The sequence below is a fragment of the Dasypus novemcinctus genome, chromosome 11 (assembly GCF_030445035.2).
Source record: "Dasypus novemcinctus isolate mDasNov1 chromosome 11, mDasNov1.1.hap2, whole genome shotgun sequence".
In the NCBI taxonomy this organism is placed as follows: Eukaryota; Metazoa; Chordata; class Mammalia; order Cingulata; family Dasypodidae; genus Dasypus; species Dasypus novemcinctus.
The window spans coordinates 87,904,335-87,923,583 of NC_080683.1; the positions used below are offsets into that span (position 1 = coordinate 87,904,335).

General features: G+C 45.0%; 1 protein-coding gene and 1 long non-coding RNA gene across 6 annotated transcripts in view; one reads left to right on the forward strand and one right to left on the reverse strand.

Annotated features, from left to right (window-relative positions):
- Window positions 1–19,249, reverse strand: part of FYN (FYN proto-oncogene, Src family tyrosine kinase) — a 224,223-nt gene that overhangs the window by 25,572 nt on the left and 179,402 nt on the right. For 4 of the 5 annotated variants that reach the window (XM_071218631.1, XM_004461227.5, XM_004461228.5 and 1 more), the window contains 3 exons: window positions 15,586–15,765; window positions 12,871–12,947; window positions 12,617–12,770 (listed from right to left, as the gene is read on the reverse strand). In XM_071218631.1, coding sequence (XP_071074732.1) covers window positions 12,617–12,770; window positions 12,871–12,947; window positions 15,586–15,765 — 411 coding nt within the window. Of the gene's footprint in view, window positions 1–12,616; window positions 12,771–12,870; window positions 12,948–15,585; window positions 15,766–18,951; window positions 19,108–19,249 lie in introns of all 5 variants that reach the window. The other variant, XM_004461231.5, reaches the window with a different exon arrangement.
- Window positions 4,846–10,038, forward strand: LOC105746373 (uncharacterized). Its single transcript, XR_001118769.4, has 4 exons — window positions 4,846–4,921; window positions 7,441–7,599; window positions 9,032–9,087; window positions 9,774–10,038. It is a non-coding gene; the product is annotated as an uncharacterized lncRNA (long non-coding RNA).

The window sequence follows — 19,249 nt, forward strand, 5'->3', positions numbered from 1 at the left end:
AGCAATATAACAATCTACTAATTATTTTTCACCCTTAGAGTCATAGCCATAAGACCATCCTTACCATCCTCTAATAGGCTGGTCTGGGTGTTTTGGCATTTAAGTGAAAACAAGATGACCAGCCGAGTTAATTAAGTTAGGATGACCCACCCCAATCCCCAGCTCATAGCCCAGTGAATGAGGTCCCTCCATTCTGGTGATTAGGCAATCTGCTTTTCATTTCTGCTTCAGAAAGAAACAATTGCTTGATTCAGAATTTCCTGTACTCAATGAAATCTTCATGCATGAAGATGATGGCACTAGCATTTCAAATGCTCAGATCAAGGCCAGAGATACACTGGTTCTGTAGCCCACCTCCTGCCCTAAGTGTAAGCAAGCTAGTCAGGAAATGGAGTAAATGCTCTTCCGTGACCATGCAAAGAGGCCCAACTGTGGGCTGGCGGGGATGGAGCAGTCATTTGTGGAAGGCAGAATAGTCAGTCATTTAGGAAAGGGGCATCAGCATCAGGTGGACCTGGGTTTGAACACTGGATTTGCTGGGTGGCCTTTTGAAACCTCCTTGTCTATAAATTGGGGCTGTCTGTAACTTCATAAGGTTGTGGTGAGAATTATAATAGACATAGAGTGCTCAGCATAGTTTCAGGTGAAAATGGCTAAATAAATGTCAGCTATTATTTTATTTGGATGGTAGTGCTCCTAGATAATGCAGTTGACATCTAGTCTAACCTCATTTTAATAAGGCACTGAGTTGCATTGTTAAAGTCACCAGGTTAGCCAAAGCTCTCTAAACTTTTGAGAGGAAAAAAGGATGAACAAAACTCAGTGCCCTAAGCAACCATTCAGAATTTACTGAGAGTCCTTTAGGTCACCTGCACAGTGCTAGGCACTTGGGGAAAACTAAGCACGAGTCACCTCCTGCTCCAAGCAGTTTCCAGGCAGCTGGGGGTGGGGGCGGGGCAGCACTCACACACACACTTGACAGAGTCAAACTATGGCATCAGCTACAGGAATGACAGGGCTAAGGAGAGAGAGCAGGGCATGAGCACTCCTAGGACAGGTGGCCACACTGAAATGATGCAGTGTGACCCCCAGTTTTCCCTGGGGTGGGGGCTAGGGCAGGGGTCAGTACAGCTCTGGGGGTATCTGGCCCGCATCACCTGCTCCTGGTTGAGAGCTGAGTTGTCAAGTCTTTTTCCTTTTCCTCCCCTGTGACCAGGTCAAATCCACAGCCCTGTCTCAGAAAATATCCTCTGTGACTGAAAACTGGGCCGAGGTGGAGAAAGTGAAGGTGGGGCCGACAAAAAGACACGAAGCTTGCCCTATAGAGAACAGAAGTGCTGTTCCAATAGCATTTTCAAGGAGGAAGGCATTAGCTTCCACAAGAGACACTGTTTTTTGTTTTTTTTTGTCTTTGTTTTTTATCCAAAGATTCATCTAGTGGCTTCTTTAATTACAAAGCCACAAACTCTGCAAATGATTACATCCAATATTAAATAATGTGCAGTATTTCAAATTAATGTTTCCCTGGGGAGAAAAGGAAAAGAAGTCACGAACTATGCAAATGACAGGAAGCCAATTACATAGGGGGAGGTGACAAGGCAGGACACAGGACAGGATTTCCTAGGAAAGAGGTGGCCTCGAAGCTGACCTGACCAGGAATTTTGTGGTAATTCAAACAAAGCAGTGGTTTCAAACCCAATGAAACTTGGCAAAGCAAATCTCAGACTTTTCACACTAGGCCAAAGGAATGACTTTCAAATTTCCCAGATGCTTCTGAAATGATACAACTGTGTGTCCTTCCTAGCTAATACCGGTGACACGAAGCTCCACTTTAACATCATGAAGTTTTAGCAACACATTTGTTAAATAAGCATATATGAAAAGTAAATGGTACAATGAACTGAGACTATATTCCATAATAAATTTATTACGGTGGAGGGGATCAGAAAGTCTGAGATAAAAGGAGACAGGGAGTAAGGAGGAGTGGTGTCCCACCTGTGACTTGGGGGGAGGAGGGACAAGTTAGGCAGGGAAGACCAGAACCAAGGAGCAAAATTTAGGCCTGAACATACTACAAAGACAGGGGTTGTTTGGCTAGGCACAGTTCCCAAGTCTGGTTGGGTTGAATTCATGGAAAGACTATTCAGGCTGAAAGTGGTGAGCAAACTTCCAAGGGGAGCCCAAAATTGAGGATGGACAAAGAAGGGGTAAAAAGTTCATCAATGCATGATAAAAATCTAACCCAGGACAATTAGAGGACAAAGGGAACCAAGTCAATCATGAGGGAGAATGGGGACCCAAGGCTGGTGCCCAGACACTGATTCCGGGGTCTTGAAATAAGGGGAGGAGAGACATGAGGATAGACTATGGAAAGCATTAGAGCCTTCCATGAAGGATGTGGCAGTTTGATATTATTTATGATTTCCAAAAAGAAATACTATGTTTGTAAACTGGTCTGGTTCCTCTGAGTGTGATAACTCTTTGACTGTATTAGATTCATCTGAGACATCTGATTAAATTATGTAAGATTAGGGCTTTGATTCAACCACATCATTAGAGTGTGACAGCACTGAGTCTCCATACCCTTGGTAGGCTAATAAAACAGACTTTTACAGGGAAGTAGACACATAAAGAAGAACAACACAGAGGAAGAGAGAGCTCATTAGACATGGCAGAGGCCCCCGGAAAAGAGATGAATCTGATATTCTACAGCCCAAAAAGAAATGAGCCTCGAGGAGAAAGGAGCCTTATGCCAGCCTTAGAGCTGAGATCAGAAGCAGCTGGGACCACAGAGCCTTAAGCGGAAAGTGGAAGCCTGAACCTTTACAGACATGGCCCGCTATCTTGCTTCAACACGTGGCAACAGAGTTTGGCAAGGAAGTAACCTTGAGTTGGACTCTTTAGGACCTTGTGACTGAAGTTTCTACCCCAAATAAACACACTTTATAAAAACCAATAGATTTCTGGTACTTTGCATCCGTACCTCTTTTGGCTGACTAATACAAAGGGTAACAGACAGCAGTATGTGACATTTGCTACAAACATCTATGAAGAAGTCAGAAGGGGATGGGAGGAAGCCCTGGGTTATCTTTCCTTATCACTCTTCTCCCAATGGTGACCAATGAAATTTATGGCCAGTCCTTCCTGGAGCAGTCCTACCGGCAACACAGAAGTAGAGAGTGAAATGAATAAGCACCCTTGAAATTCTAGGTATTTGGTCTCTTAGGAAGGAAATCACCAAGGGTTGGTTCTTCTCTGAAGGTTAATAGTGTTTCCTCAGTGCAGACTGTGTTGGGAGGGGGTCTTGCTTAGGTGGATGCCTTGAGTGCAAGTGAGAGAAGGAGGAACCATACTTGCTGATATAGAACATTAAGGCTCTGAATAATTCTAATTATCCTTCTAGCTTTCCATGGGCCGAAAAGGAAGCAATATCAGACTAACATTCTGATTCAGGGCCCCAATAGGATGGACACTACGTTAGTGGGCTCTCTATCTAGAACAAAAGGCAAGAAGGCTGTGTACAGATCTCTCTAGCCATCTGTGGTTATTGCTCGGTGTGGTGAGAACTCAGGCAGAAGTAATTAACTGATGTTTGGGATTTAGTTCAACAAGAAAGTATTCCAAGAATCCACTCCCCAACAAGAGGGCCAGCGAGCCTGGGGCAGCTCAACGTTGTGCCACATGGCGAGAGAGGCAGCACGGACAGCTTTGGGCTTGGGGATAATGCTTGGGAACAGTTGGGGGTCACCTTGGGGGTTCACTTGGCAATCAGGAAGAAGTCGAAGCAAGAGTCTACATAGGGAAGATGATCCCACGAGGGGACTGCTCTTTCAAAGTGCCCTCCTGCTTTGATGGGCACAGTGCCTTGCCCTGGGGACCTCAGGGAGGGGGCAGCGCCATGCTGCTGGGCATCACCTCTCGGCTGGAAGCGAGGTGTTAAAATGTGGGGCAGTTTTCACATGCCGTGCTTTTTCCCTCTGATTTTCCAGATGAAATGCAGGAGTTCCTTTTGCCAGCAAAGCAAGACAAGGAAGCCAAGTGACATTTTCGATGCTTGATGGCAGACTGCAGTTCCTATTTACACACTTAAAAATCACAGAGTGTGACCATCTGCTTCCTTCTTGATGATTACTAAGAAACGTGGGACACACAGACCAAGGACTTGTTCTTGACCATTCATAAAGAGCTGCCAAACGACTCTGCGCAAAGCAGCACAAAGGAGAAACACCCAGGCTGAATACAAAATGTGACTGCCCAGGGCAGATAACGAGGAAAGGTAGTCAGAGGAGCCAGTGGCTCTAAGTGACTTTCATCTGCCCCATCTGCTTCCTCTGGACCGTCCAGGAGCTGCCCGAGGAAGGAGATGGAAGACAGAGTCTGTCTCCTTCCGGCAAACAATTTTAATCTTAAGAGAGAAACAAGGGTAGGAAAGGGTGAGCGACAGCCCCCTTTTTAAAAAATCTTTGCCTTTCAACATAGCCTTTCTTTGAGAGAAATGGGGAATCAGTACAATTCATCTCCATTTCCCTGCCAATCTGACCTGCTACCCCTGACTATTAATCTGGTCCCCTAAGCTCAATGGCGGCTCAGCAGATAAACAAAGCAGTCGCTCACAGCCGTGCGGTGGAGGCTCGCAGCTTTAGGCGGTAGGAATACAAATGAAGGCGCTTTTCTGCCTAGTGATGGAAAGCGTACCAAACTGGGAAGGCTTGAGTACAGCCCGGCAGGGTTCAGGCGTGGAACTCGTCAGCTCCGCCCTCTCCTCGCCAGGGCAGGGCGTTCTGCAGGGGAAGCTGACCCTGAAGCCTCCGCCCAAACATCCCCGGGGGATGATAAACTCTGAACACCGGCTGGGGGTGGGACTGTGGTCACTGAATGGCGGCTCCGCTCTAGTTAGAACACTGAGCTCCCTGCTCCTGGGGTAAGACAATGGCTGCATTTGAAAGGGCGTGCTTTTCATCAAAGGCTGGGTTGCTTCTCTAGCATGGGAAACATTTGATTAAATTCAGTAATTAAAAGGGGTTCTCCCCTTCCCTGACATTTGCTGTTCAGGTCACAGCCTGCTGTGCAGGAACTGCAATCTGCTGTTGACAGAGAACAAGAAATGAGTGTGCAGACGGGGGCAGAGGGAGGGCATCGCACTGTGCGATCAGCCTTGTTCAGCCCCCAGATTACAGGCTCCTCTGAGGCGGCTGATTCATAATTCCGCAGGAGCCTTAGGCCATATGAAGCTGGCATTCTGAGTCTAATAATGCCCAGTCCTTAGAATACAAAGGAAGGGTAGGAATTGAATTCACGGTTCTGAATTGTGAAATTCAAAATTTGAAAGAGACAGGGATCCGTTTCTTCCTGATGGTGTTTGCAACCTCACTCCCTGCTTGTTTGTGTTCAACGACTACTGTGCTTTTTTGAATCCAAAATCTGATTATATCTAATTAGTACAGGCATCTGGGATTTCTAATACACAAAAAGTTATTAAAGTAACAAATCTTTCTAAAATATCTTCTCCAAGAAAGAATGTGTTAATTTATGCAGTAACAATTTTTTAACATGAAATAATTAACATGAAGACCGCAACAATTATGAATTCTTCCTAGTCTAATTTACACGTGAATTTTCCTCCAGACAACAATCCATTCAACTTAAACCTGCAATACTGGGAGTATTTGAACAGACACATCTTTCTTCTTCTAACACAAATCTAAACGTACAGCAGTCTTTACAAAGTTCAGAATGTCCCTGTTTTTACATACATTTCCAAGTTCAAAGATTAAATTGCCTTGACCTTTGCTTCCTTAGCAACAATCCTGTCATTAATTTGAAATTAAAACAAACAATACAACAACAACCAAAAAACCAAACACACAAAGCAATGTCATCTGCCTGTCCCCCATGATTCAAATCGAGAGAGGAGGGTTCTACAGGCAGGTCCTCCACGTGGGAGAAGCCCTAATGGGAGGGGTCCAAGAAGCCCAAAGGGTCCAAAGGGCCTCCAGAACTGCTTTTGTGAAGATGCAGATATCCCTGAGAGGGGAACAAGCACAGCCATTACTGATCATTGGGTCAAGAGTAAGAGTAATGTTATTAGTACTGCTACCAACAGCTATCAGCTCAGCGCCTGCATCCTGCTAGGCGCTTTATCTGTTCTCGTGGAAGTCATACAACAATTCTACGATGCAGATACCCACCATGATTCCTCTTTTCAGAAGAGGAAACAGAGGCTTAGAATAGTTAAGAAACTTGTCCAAGGTCTCTCAGCTAATTAATGGCAGTGCCTGTATTCAAACAGAGACAATTTGGTTTCCTGGCTCCTGTTCTTAACCAATCCAATCCCTGCCTTTTATTTTTTTGGGGAGTGGAGAGCGTGGGAGGGGGAAAGGGAAGGTATCTGGCTATCCAAAAAGACCTCAAGTAGAATGTTGTCAGGAGGGGGTGGGAAGAAGGGAATAATATCACGGCGCCTACTGACCATCTTCTCAAATGTTTCTGACCACCTTAGAGGAACAAATACCAGCCCTGTTTTATGGCTTCCGAGGCTGAGAGAGGCTAGAGCTTATGGCCTGGAGATGGCAGTCAGTGTTTGAAGACAGCAGACTGATCTAGCTCTAAAGCTCCTATGCTTCCCATTACCCCATAGACAATCTTGCAGGGTACAGGGAATATGAGTGTAACAAATGATCCTTCTTGGTGGTTCTTGCAGTTGCCACAGTATTTGAGTACCAGAGAGTAGTGTATGCTGCTCAGAGAGCGTAGAGAGGTGCTGGTGAGCTGGTGAGCTCCACTCTGGCAAACAGGTGCTTATTAACTATCTACTAGGTGCTCTGTGCCCATGCGGCTCTTTGCTTATCTTTGGGCCAAATCATCCCTAGCGAGAAGCAGTACGATGGGTCCCACAGATTCTTGGCAGAAATGCTACAGCCGTGCTCTTGCAGGGTCTCCTAAGATGTGTGTGTTTATGTGTGCTTGCACACACATCAGGAAAACCACAGAGACTACAGATCCTCAGAGTTCACGGGGTTACTTGAGAGGCAGCATGGAGGCAGGAATTGTTTGCAGAGAAGCCAATCCGAGAGAAAAAGGAGAGGAGAGTCTGCCGAGTGGACAGGTGGCTTCTGGCTGTGCACATGGTGGAGGGCCCACGGGGCCAGCCGGCAATATCAAGGTGGTGACCGCCCAGATAAATGGAGGTGGCCATAAAAAAATGAAATGGATCGATTCTTCTCTATTGATTACAGTAGTCTTTTAAAAAAAAAAAAAAAATTTTTTTTTTTGGTTAGAAAATAAAGGTCCCTTTCAAGGAAAACATCGACCAAACTCAGAAAGCTCAGGTTATAAGAATGATTTTTAAATTTTGCATCCCTCAAAGAGCTTTCATACACAGCCCATTTAATTCTTACATTAATTATGGGGAAAATTATTTTTATTATCTCCATCTGACAGATGTTAAAAATGAGTCCCAGAAAAACTGAAGCGATTTGCCTGGGGACACCAAGCTTGTGAATGACCCAGGGCTTCTAACCTCCCTCCTTCAAGTCCCTCAGCCTCCCGAGGTGGCCAAGCAGCCTCTGAGGGAAGTCCAAGTCTCAGCAGCCTCTGAGGGTAAGTCACAGAGGAACTGTGTATCTACCTTTAAAAATGTTCCCACAAAATCTGTTAGGCAGTATCTACTAATGCTAACCACACTTGCCCTATGACCAGCAATTCCTCCTTGCAATATCTAAGATAAATGACAGGATATGTCCACCTTCATAGCAGCTTTACTTATACTAGCCCCAAAGTAGAAAGACCCCCAATGTGCATCAGTAGAACAGATAAACTGTGGTATAGTCATGCGATGGACTACTACTCAGCAATGAAAAGGACAAAACTACTGTCACACATGGCATCATGGATGAAGAATGCCGGCAAGTTAGCCAAACAGAAACTAGAAATACAGTTTGATTCATTCCTGTGAAGTTCAGTTACAGGTAAAGTTGTGGTGACAGAGGTTGAACAAATGACTACAGACTAGGAGGGGGCATGAGAGACACTTCTGGGGTGCTGGAAATGCCTGTGGGGTGGTTTCATAGGAACAGACATGAAAAAATGTATTGAGCTGTACACTGAAGATTTGTTCATTTTACTATAAATAGCATAAAAACAATACAACTGTCCACATGAACAATTCATTCTTACACATAAACCAGGTCTACTGGAACTCTTACGTTCAAAGCAACATTTGTTAGCAATGAGCTTCCTGAAAGCTTGCTAAGAAAATACAAGTCTGTCAAGAAGCCTCCCACCGCTTCCCTTCTGCATGTGTGAGTCTTGATGGAATTGACTGCTGGAGGGGCTGTGAGTGTGGGAAGTGGGCTCGGTGACAGCTGCTGGTGCTGCCGGCCGTGGGAGACAAGTGTGGCGTGGATGTGTGCAGAGCGGGCAGCAGACGCCTGAGGCACCCATGGTGGGGGCGGGCTGCTCCGGGGTTAGTTCTGGAAGGAGGCTGGGGTGAAGGTGCAGCGCTGGGCAGGGAGGTGGCTGTGGTCAGATCTTGGGGGAGGGCGTTGGTGGGATGCCATGAGTGAGCTATGGGGGCATGACGTGGGGCGGAGGACCTGGGCGTGGCCGAGGGACCGGGTGCCGGAGCCCCGCTGACCTCTCTGGGCTTGGACACTCTGCTTGGATGCAGCACCACAACCCCCTCAGACTCAACAAATCCCCCAACCAACCTGACCTCTGTCTTCTTCCCAACTCACTCATTTCCATTGATGGCAACTCGAGTCTCCTGATTCCTTGTACTTGAATGCTCAGGAAAAACCTTTGATTCCATTCTCTCCCTTACCCCACAGTGTTTGTGCCTTTCCATTGTAGAACGGATGTACAAAACCTTCATGTGTTTGTTTATTCCACAAGAACTTAGTCTTGTACAGGATGTAGTAACAACATCGATTTGCCACTTGCCACGTGCCAGACCCTGAGCTAAACACCTTACGTGTGTTAATTCACCTAATCTTCATGAAAATGCATGAAACAATTTACTTCCCTTTTACAGATGAGGAAACTGAAGCACGGAAAAGTTAAGATAACTTGCCTGAGGTCCCCATGCAGGTAAGTGGGCGAGCCGGGCATCAGACCTGGCTCTGCCTGACGTCAGCAACGCTCCTGCAGCTCCTCACGCACGGCCCATGGCCCACTGCCCACCGAGCAGCTCCCACTTCTTTAGATCAGTAGCTCCTGGCCAAGTCCCTTCCACAGACAAGCCCTCCAGTAACTGATGCTGGCATTACTTAGAGACCCTGACCGGACAGAAGTTAGCAAAGAGTTGATGACTAAAGAAGACCTATGTGCTATGACAGAGGTATGGGCAACAGAGGACGAGCAATCCAAAGAGTCTCTCGTGGACTCCAGAGAATTATCCTTGCAAGCTCTGGGCCAGGTCTTGACCTAATTATTCCTTACGCAGGGCTTCTGCTCAGCCTACGGCCGTTGGGTGGTAGGGGTGTGAGGGGCGGCAGCAGGAAAGGAACCCGGGAAGGGCTGTTTAATCCAGCTCCGAGTTCCACTTCTGCCTGTGCTCTGTGGCCTGTCACCCTGTCCCGCCAGGGTGAGGGAGGGACATTTCACTGCATCCTTAGGTGGGAAATACACAACTGCATTGAAAAACTGCTGTCATCCACAGTCCTATAATATCTCTGCTTGGCACATGTGTCTGAACACGCCTGTGCTGCCATGATGAGGGTGTAGCCTGGCCAGGGCTGTGGGTCCCGCAAAGCTTGATGTGCAAATATTCTTAGGCACAGGGCGCAGCTGTCTGGAGGAGCCGATTTATCCCCGACAAGAGCATCATGTGGGAGGCAGGCCATCTGCAGAGGACAGCAGCAGCTACATGCCAGCACCTTCCTGTCTCATAAAGGGGCCGGGCGGACCCTTGGGAGAAATTTTATAAACAGCTGAGCTGCCCAGACCTGAGAATGAAGGCCGTTCCCCTCCTCCCACATGCACACTCAAAGGTGCCCTGAGAAACTTTTCCACAAAATAAAGGGAAAATGGAATTGTGGCTAATCCTCTTTTTTCTTCTTCTTCTCTCTCCTGTGTTGATGAGAAGCAGTCAGCATAGCCTGAGGGCTCAAGGCAGAGAAGGGCTAGCCATACTTGGATTCAAATCCTACCCTGCCATTTACGGCTGTGTGACTTTGTACAAGTTACTTAACTCCTCTGAGGCTAGTTTCTATGGTCTCCCTCCCCTCTCATGACATTTGCCTCTCAGGCCTGGCACCTGGTAGGTTTCTATGAATGTCCCAGCCCCTCCCTTTCTGTTCTTGCAGGGCAGCATTTCTTTTATTCTCCTTGGGAATCCTGGAGTCCTACCGGTTTTTTTTTCCTCTAGTTTAGGGCTTGATTTCATCTACTTGTCCTTCCATATCTTCTCCCAGTGTTGGGTATGGGTTTGATGATGTTTGGGAAAAGGAAGAGATTGGAAAAAAACTTTCAAGGGGAAGGGTGGACCCCTCTATTTGGAAATTAAAGGAAACAGTACAAAGCTGTCCTTGGAAAGGGGTCCAGGCAGCGGTGGTTGAGATGAGGATGCTGGCAGACAGGCAAACGGGCAGGGAGGGGGGCCTCGAGGCCTGGGAGAAGGGCGGCAGCTGCGGGACCCCTCAGAGCAGTCATGGGGTGCCGGGCGAAGCCAGGGCCGGGCTCCTTGCACGCCTCCCCGGGGGCCACGGAGGGTAAGAGTCCACTCCAGGAACTATCTGCAAACTAAGTACCCGGGCCTGGGCAGCACCGCCTCTGCCAGCCTCCTTTGGTTTCTAGCCCTGGAACCTTCGCATCTGCGAGTGGTTCTGGTGGTTCTAGAGCTTTAACCACAAATTCTGCAGAGTCCAAAATACAGGAAAAGGGGAGAAACGGATCCCCAGCCACTCCCTCCAGCACGGGGACCCTATTCCCACGTAGAAGAAGCTGCACCGCACCCCTAAGGTGGACTCCATTCCAGCCCTTTCCCAAAGCAACCATTCCCACCTCACCACCGCGCCCACCCTCCGCCCGCGCCTGAGGGGTTGGGATCTGAGGGGTGGGCCCCGGGCATGCACCCACGTTCAGGGCTGGTTCCCAGGCCCAGGGGCACTTCAGACCCTGTCAGCTCACTCCGCCTCAGATCCCGTCAGATCCCGTTGGTGTTTCTGGCTGGACCACCGGGGCCAACCACAGCGGCGGCTGCCGTGGGTTAAAGGCACGGCTCGCCATCTGGGCCGCACCGCGGTGCGTGTGAGTGCGCAGTGTGCAGGCCTCCTCGCTGTGTGCGCATTGGCTCCAGGAGAAGCGCTGCCACGTGTTGGGAAAATCCAAACAGCCGAGCTGCCTGACCGGCATGTAATTTAGCATTTGGGCAGAATCAGTACCAGCCAGGGTCTTAGCTGAACATTTTTCCTCATCACTTGAGACTGCTGAGAATGTTTCCATTTTTCAGAGCCAAATAAAAGGAAGGAAGAATTGGCAGGAAATGAAAGAATTAAAAAAAAAAAACGGAGAAAAAATCCCAGAGGCTGCTATTATGAAATCTAATAGAACGCGCTGCCCTGTAATATATTCCAGTCAGTGTTCTGCCTCGCTTGGAATAAGAATAAGCTTTGGTTAAAAACAACAATGAAAATTACTTCCCCCAGATATAAGCATTATATTCTACAGGAGGTGCCTACTTAATTTCACAACATTTTCCTGGTGACCCCTGTGTGACTAGCAAGGAAGAGAGAAAATGCCCCTGGGAATTCTCTTCAGGTATTAGGTGCTTTTATAGCACCTGAAAAGCAGCCCCACTGGAGTGGCTGCGGTTTGGGATATATTTTATCTAAAGGCTGATTTCTATGGATTTGTAAAGGGGTGGGGTGGAGGGAGATGATTAAGGGAGGAGAAGCTTTTCAGAAGACTACACTGTTATCGTCCCTCATCCCGTGAGATTCTTTCTCCATTCTTCTCCTGCTCTGGACCCAAAAGACTGAATCAATGGGCTCCACTGGCCTCAAGTTCTGGCTGGATTTAGCAGGTCCCAAAGGAGGCAGAAGAGTGAGGTGGGAATCACTTCCCCAGACCCATGCCCGCTGTGTCCCTCCACTAGAGGTGGCCCTCTCTGCGCAGCTGCCTGCTCTGAGTTCTGGGGACCGTGCCTGCCCCTCTGTGCTGCGGCTGCTGCTAGCTCTGGGCACTGCACCACACTCTGCCGCTCTTTCTAAACCCTGCCCATACCTTTGTAAACTCTCCAATCTGAGTGTACCTGCTGTCTTCTGCTGGGATTTTGACTGATTAAGTGATGAACTCTAATGTCACTTATCCGTTGCCTTTGCACAGCCCTCTTTTTCCCAAAGGCAAAGTACCCCAGGCCTGGAGGCCGTGAGGAGGGTGTTGAGAGCCAGCAGGACACAGCAGCATTCACTTGCCAAAAAGCAATATCAAATCTACCTATTGAACTCACTATAGGCTCCCACCTGCAGTGCTGTCAAATTCCTGCCAGATCAAGGAGAAAAAAACCGGCTGAGGGATGCCATTTCAGATATTTTCTGGAAGAAGGAAAGTAAGGAGGGGGACAGGCTGTGCAGTAAGTTCTCAGGATGGGATTGCGAGCCATCGTTCGAGGACCCACCTTGCCTTGCTGTGTACTCATTGTCTTCGATCAATCGGGCCAATCCAAAGTCAGCAATCTTGCATATTAGTCCATTCCCCACCAGGATGTTTGCTGATCGCAGATCTCTGTGGATGTAATTCATGCGCTCAATGTAAGCCATTCCTGCAGCAACCTGTAGAAACCAGGGAAACAGGGCACATGTTTATACCGTGATGCAATGTACTAACACGCCGTTAAATCTAAGGCATGGATCCAGGTACCACAGAGCCTACCTGTGCTGCCATGTCCACAAGATTTGGTAATTTCAGAGCTCTTCCTTCTCCATCTTTTAAGAAGTCAAGTAAGCTTCCTATAAACAAAACATAAAACCATCTCAATTTACTTTGAAAGATAAAAATTCTCAGCAGAGGGCTGTATTTGGTTTTCTTTAGAAGTAGAGTAATTGGAAGTAATTCCTCAAGGGATTACTACCAAGCACCAACTAGAATTCAATTGGAAAAAGACCTTGACCAAAAGGGGGAAAAGGTAAAGACAAATGAGTTTATATGGCTAAACGACTTCAAAGTGAGTCAGGGGGCCATCCCAGAGGTTACGCTTATGCACGTCTCAGCGGAATCTCATTGACTGCCAAAGTACATACTATCCCAAATAGCTCCTGAGGGCTCTGGAGACATCCAGACACTATCGTCAGGGCAGAGAGCTCAGGTGTTAAGCGCCTTGGCAGTGGGGCCTACTTAGAACTTTATGTTCCCCACTGTGACAGAGTTGGATTCAGTTGTGATTTCCCTACACCTGGCTCTTCTGTTTATTTAACCTATAATTAGTATTAGAGTTGGTAGGTATACATCCCAGAGACTTAAATCTTTGGGCTCACCATGTGCCAGCTGGGCCCTGAATCTCAGTGGAGTTGCAACACCTACTTTCCAGTTCCTGGTCTCACCCAGGACAACTAACGAGGTGATGATGGACAATCATCATACCAAAAGGAACCAAGAGAGTCCCATCCACCAGTCCTATGGGATTGAAGCACTCTCTCAATTAGAGGTGGAGTGGACATGACCATCCCAGAATGCTCAGGATTGGGGAATGAACTATGGACTAAAGTAGACTTACTGGTATTCTACTATAGACTCACTGTGATCTAGCAATGGAAGAAATTATATAATTGATGTGGAGGCAGTGACCATTGGAGATTCTGAGGGCAGGGAGAGGAAAAACAGGTGTAATACGGGGGCATTTTTGGGGCTTGGAAATTGTCCTGAGTGACATTGTAATGCCAGATACAGGTCATTAAACATTTTGTCATAACTTACAAAATTGTGTGGGAGAGAGTGTAAAGTATAATGTAAACTTTAATCCATGCTTAGTGGCAATGCTCCAAAATGTGTTCATCAATTGCAATGAATGTACCACACTAATGAAGAATGTTGTTAATGTGGGAGGTGTTGGGAAGTAGGCATGTGGGAATTACTTATATTTTTAATGTAATATTTATGTAACCTAAGTATCTTTTAAAAAATAATAAAAAATAAAGAATATTTTAAAAAAGTAGAGTAATTGGATGTATTGCCATCAATGTAAGGAAAAGGTTTATACAAAAAAAAAGGATAGAAAAAAAATCTATGCACTGAAAGGCAACAATTTTACATTTTTAAAATGAACAATGTTGACTCCATTTGTTAGGACTATAATAAAAATTTGATAAAAGAAGAAGAAACAGGGCTTAAATCTCCCTTTATGTCATAAAAAGGAACCTGTGAAGATCCACATTGCTCAAATGCATTCCCAAAGCAGTCCTGCAAAGGAGTGAGGCCAGGAAAATACAGCCCAGACCGGGGTGGGGGGGTGGGGGGTGGGAAGGTGTGTTCCAAAAGGAGGTTTCCAGGCCAGCAGTAGGAGCCCCAGTGGGGAGCTGGTTAGAACTGCAGCTTCTCGGGGTCCTGCCCCAGACCCACAGAATCAGAAAGTCTGGAGGTGGGGGCCAGAAACCTGTGTTTTAAGAAGCCCTCCATGTGATTCTGATATGTGGTAAAGTTTGAGAACCACTGGCCTACAGTATTTGTATATTTTACATCATGAAAAGACCAACTGAAGAATACAGGGTGGGGCAGACAGCGCTCCCTAATTGGATAATGACCAACCAAGTCTTAAATCAGACATCTGAAGCACAGCAGCTGTAGTTCAGAGTCATTATTATAGCACAGCCCAAGGAGGCTCAGAACTAACATGAAGGCTGAAACGATCATTCGCAGAGGCCATGGGCTCACGATCGTCATCGGTGATGTTTCTTCAAGCTTTAATCGCAAAATTATTTACCAAATAGCCCTGGATATAAAAGGCAAACCATCTGCCAGGAAAAAAAGTCCCAGTATATTAGTATGTGGAAAAGAAAAAGCACTGTGGTGGCCTCTGATGTACAACACATTGCCTTTTAAGGTTATTTCTTGTTTGGCTCATCATTTTTCCAAAACAAAGTGATCTTTGGCCTAATCCCCAGCAATATTGCTTTGATTAGAGTGAAAGAGGACAGGGGAGGGATGAGAACGAGAATGAACGAGAAAAAATGTGTTCTTTAAAAGCATGTCATTTCTTCATCTGATGTTTAAGAAGACAGCAAAAAATAAAGTGAGGGCAACCATAGTTAGCCTAGAGACCAATGCCTGTTATTAACTGGCCTGCAAAAAGGAATCTACTGCATTCAAAATAACAGCAAAGTATCACAGCCCTCCCTACTGGCCCCTTCCCCCAATTAAAAATGATTATTTAAATTATGGAGATGAGCTTGAATTCCTGACATGTTGTAGCATGCAAAAGATATCGGGGTTTGCAAGGATTTGGAGTGTTTTTAAAATGTTTTCATTAATAGGCACACAACTGGTGCTTCCTGATGGGAACACTTGATTCATGCAGAAAGTGGGGAAAAACCAAGCAGGCAGCTCCATTCCACTCCTGGTGCAATAACCCCTGAGGTCACAGGGGGACCCAACCTTTATTCATATACTCGGTGACAATGTAGATAGGCTCTTCAGAAACCACGGCGTAGAGCTGGACCAACTTGTCATGCTTCAGTTTCTTCATGATCTGGGCTTCCTCGAGGAAGGATTCAGGGGACATTGTGCCTGGTTTGAGAGTCTTTATGGCTACTTTTGTGTTTCCATTCCAGGTACCTACAAATATCCCACAACATTAAGTCAAACTTAAGATTCTCTTTTGACAGAAGAAAGGTTTTTAACCAACAGTTATTTGCATATAGTTAGATTTTAGGTTAAAAAATAAATAGCTCTTGTGGAGCAAAGACAATCAATTCATAAGGACTCTGTCAAGTATTTTCAGAGGGGAAAATGACTTTACTTATGAGATAGTTTCTAATTCTTCTAATTTTTCCCCTTTATTTTACAATATATACCACTCTCCTTTTCTAGTTCAGCCATTTAATTACGATTCCAAAAGCTCCCATCCTTTCTTCATAATGCACGATGATAAAAGTCTAATGGTTAGAAAAGAGCTGGTCATTTAATAGCCATTCCTCAGAGTATCATGGAGAAAATTAGATTAAATTCCGTTTTATGGGAGGATGCCATTAAAAAATAAATACATACGTTGACACACTTGAGAATGTTTGGAAATTACCTATAGACTTTTAATTGTCTGTAATGGATAAGCTACTTGACTGGGTCCTTTTAAGAGTTGAGTTAAGCATGCTAATAAGCACTGGCAAGCAGCTCAGGCTCTACTTGCCAATACTTCAACCAAGTAAGGAAAAGTTCCTCAGGTTTACTGATGGTCAGCCACAACAAGACGACTTCTATCAGCTAGACTGAAAAAATTATACAGCAGCTAAGAGGGAACAGAAATATTTAAACTTAAAACTGTCAGAAATTCTTAGTAGATCTGGAGGTAAGGTCTGGTTTAATATAATCATCAGTTACCTTATCTGTAAAATACAGGAATGGCACTGGATTATCTTTCAGGTCTCTTTTAGCCCTTTTGAAAATATCTGAGAGGGATGAACAGGGAGAACATAGGGCATTTTTAGGGCATTGAAATTGTTCTGCATGATTTTGCAATGGCAGAAATAGGCCATTATATATTTTGTCTAAACCTATAAAATTGTACGGTGCAAAGTGTAAACTATAACGTAAACTATACACCATGGTTAGTCGCAATGCTTCAATATTTGTTCATCAATTTTTGTAACAAATGTACCACACTGATGTAAGATGTTATTAACAAGGAAAATGTGAGAGGGGGAGGGGGAGGGATATATGAGAATCTCCCTATATCTTCTATGTAACTTCTCTGTAATCTAAAACTTCTTTAAAAATAAGTTTAAAAAAATCTAGGTTCTATGTGTATTCTGCTATTAGTTTTGTGACTTTGAATTATAACTATAAGAGGAAAAATCTGCTAAGTTATATTACTTTCTATTTGAAAAAGAAGGCTGGTTTAAATTACGATTTATTTTTATATTTAATACAATCAACTTTTGAATTTAAAAGTTCTCAAAATTGGAGCAGCTAGTTACCTCGTTAGAAACATGGTTCACATAATTACAACACGCAACTTATAAAAATATAAATTATGAAAAAACAAGTGGATTAAAGAAAAGCTCATTTTAAATCTCTTAAAATATTTGACCACTAAACATAAATGGGAAATTTGACAATTTGTAAGTGATGTTTTGCTGCGTATGAGCAATTTTTGTATATGAGATCTTCCTTTCAAATTTATTTTTTAGACTTATTTTATTTATCTCTTACGCCTCATTGTGCTCACTGTGTGCTCTCTGTGTCTGCTCATCCTCTCTCTAGGAGGCACCAGGAACCAAATCTGGGACCTCCCATGTGGGAGAGAGGCGCTCAATCACTTGAGCCACCTCAGCTCCCTGCTTTGCTGTGTCTCCTCTTTGTGTCTCTTTGTTGTGACAGCTTCTGCATTGGCCCATCACACCATCCTGTCACACCAGCTCTTTACCCTGCTCACCTTCTCCTGGAGGCACTAGGAACTAAATCCAGGACCTACCATGTGGTAGGTTGAAGCTCAATCCTTTGAGCCACATCTGCTTCCCTTCCTCTGTAATTTAAACCCCATTAATTACATGGGCATTGCACCCTGATTCTAAATTACCACAAAATGACATTTTATGTTCAGTGGGAAACAAAATCTTAACGATATTTGTAGAGACTGAAAACTGATAATTATAATGTTTGAAAATAAATTTTCCTATAGGGACCAATTCTAAGCTGCTGCGAATATCCCAGACCCAGCTGCCCTATTTGAGAGTGTATCACTTGACTAAAATCCTTAGGTCCCAGATCATTAACTCTAAATTGGGTAGCTGAAGAAGAGGAAGGCTGCACACACATTCATTATAGGTGAGTTAAAATCCAGAGAGAGATGGACACAAAAAGGTGGACTCTGAAAAAGGATAATAATGATAACAGTTATAATAGCTAATACATGTGTGTGGTATGTTTGAGTGCATGTATGTGTATCTCTGTCTATGTATTTACATAAATCTCTATAACATCCACTATATTCCATGTTCTGTTCTGAGTGTTTTAAATGTATTAACTCTGTTAACAGGAACCACACCCCAACATCTACACCCACGTGTTATAACAGGTACTCGTCTATATTGCATTTAATGGGCTTGTATTGGAATGGGGATTCCACAAGCAGCACAATTAAATATTCTCTTAATGACAGATGTTTTTGGTTGGGGCCTAAGCCCTTGGATTGTCTTTAAGCAAAGCTCCAGCTGACCCAAAGGGTATTGTGAAAGCACTGGGGAAAGCCAGTGCAAGTTGGCTTTATGAGTGACAACTAAATTAGGAGAAGCGTGTTGTCTAGTGAGCACCTATTTGGTACAAGGTAGTTTAAACCAATTGTCCCATGTAATCTTCAAAACAATCCTATGAAGGAGGAATCATTCCAATTTTACAGATGAGGCAACTGAGGCTCAAAGAGGTTAATAAGCCACTTACCCATGGATAATCAGCTGGTAAACATTCCAACCCAGGCCCACTGGGCAAAGAGCCCACGGGCCTTCCCTTCAGTAGCCCAGGTGCAGTACCTTACCTTTCTGTCTCTTAGGAAGAGGAAACACCAGATTCACACTGTACTGGTTTCCTATTCTGTGGGTGCTTTAATTCACCACATGAAGTAGGATGGAAGAGCACAGCAAGGAATCACGGTATCTGAAAACCTGGATGGCCTGTGCCAACCGAGCTATCCAGGTTAAATGTCTCAGTCCAAATGGCTGTGTATGGAGAATGGTGTGTTTTTGTTCAAGACCATCCTTTTAATTGGCTCTAAGATGCAGCCAAAACAAAATGTGCCCTCTGCCTTACCAAGCCACACTTCAGCGAAACACCCCTGACCCAGCTTCTTCTCCAGAAACAACGAGTCACGTGTAACTTCCCAAGCATCTTTAGCCAATCCAGAAGTTTGTGGGGTACAACTCGATGGAATCACAGTTAAGTTAAAACACAAACCATCAGCTTTCTCTACAGGAAAGGGAATTAATAAAGAAAATACACAGTCCTTATAATCCATAATCATGCATGCTCTAGGAAAGATGGAAGGTGACTTGACCATTCGAAAGACATTGTGTTTATCAATCTGAAAAGAAGGGAAAACCATTTTATG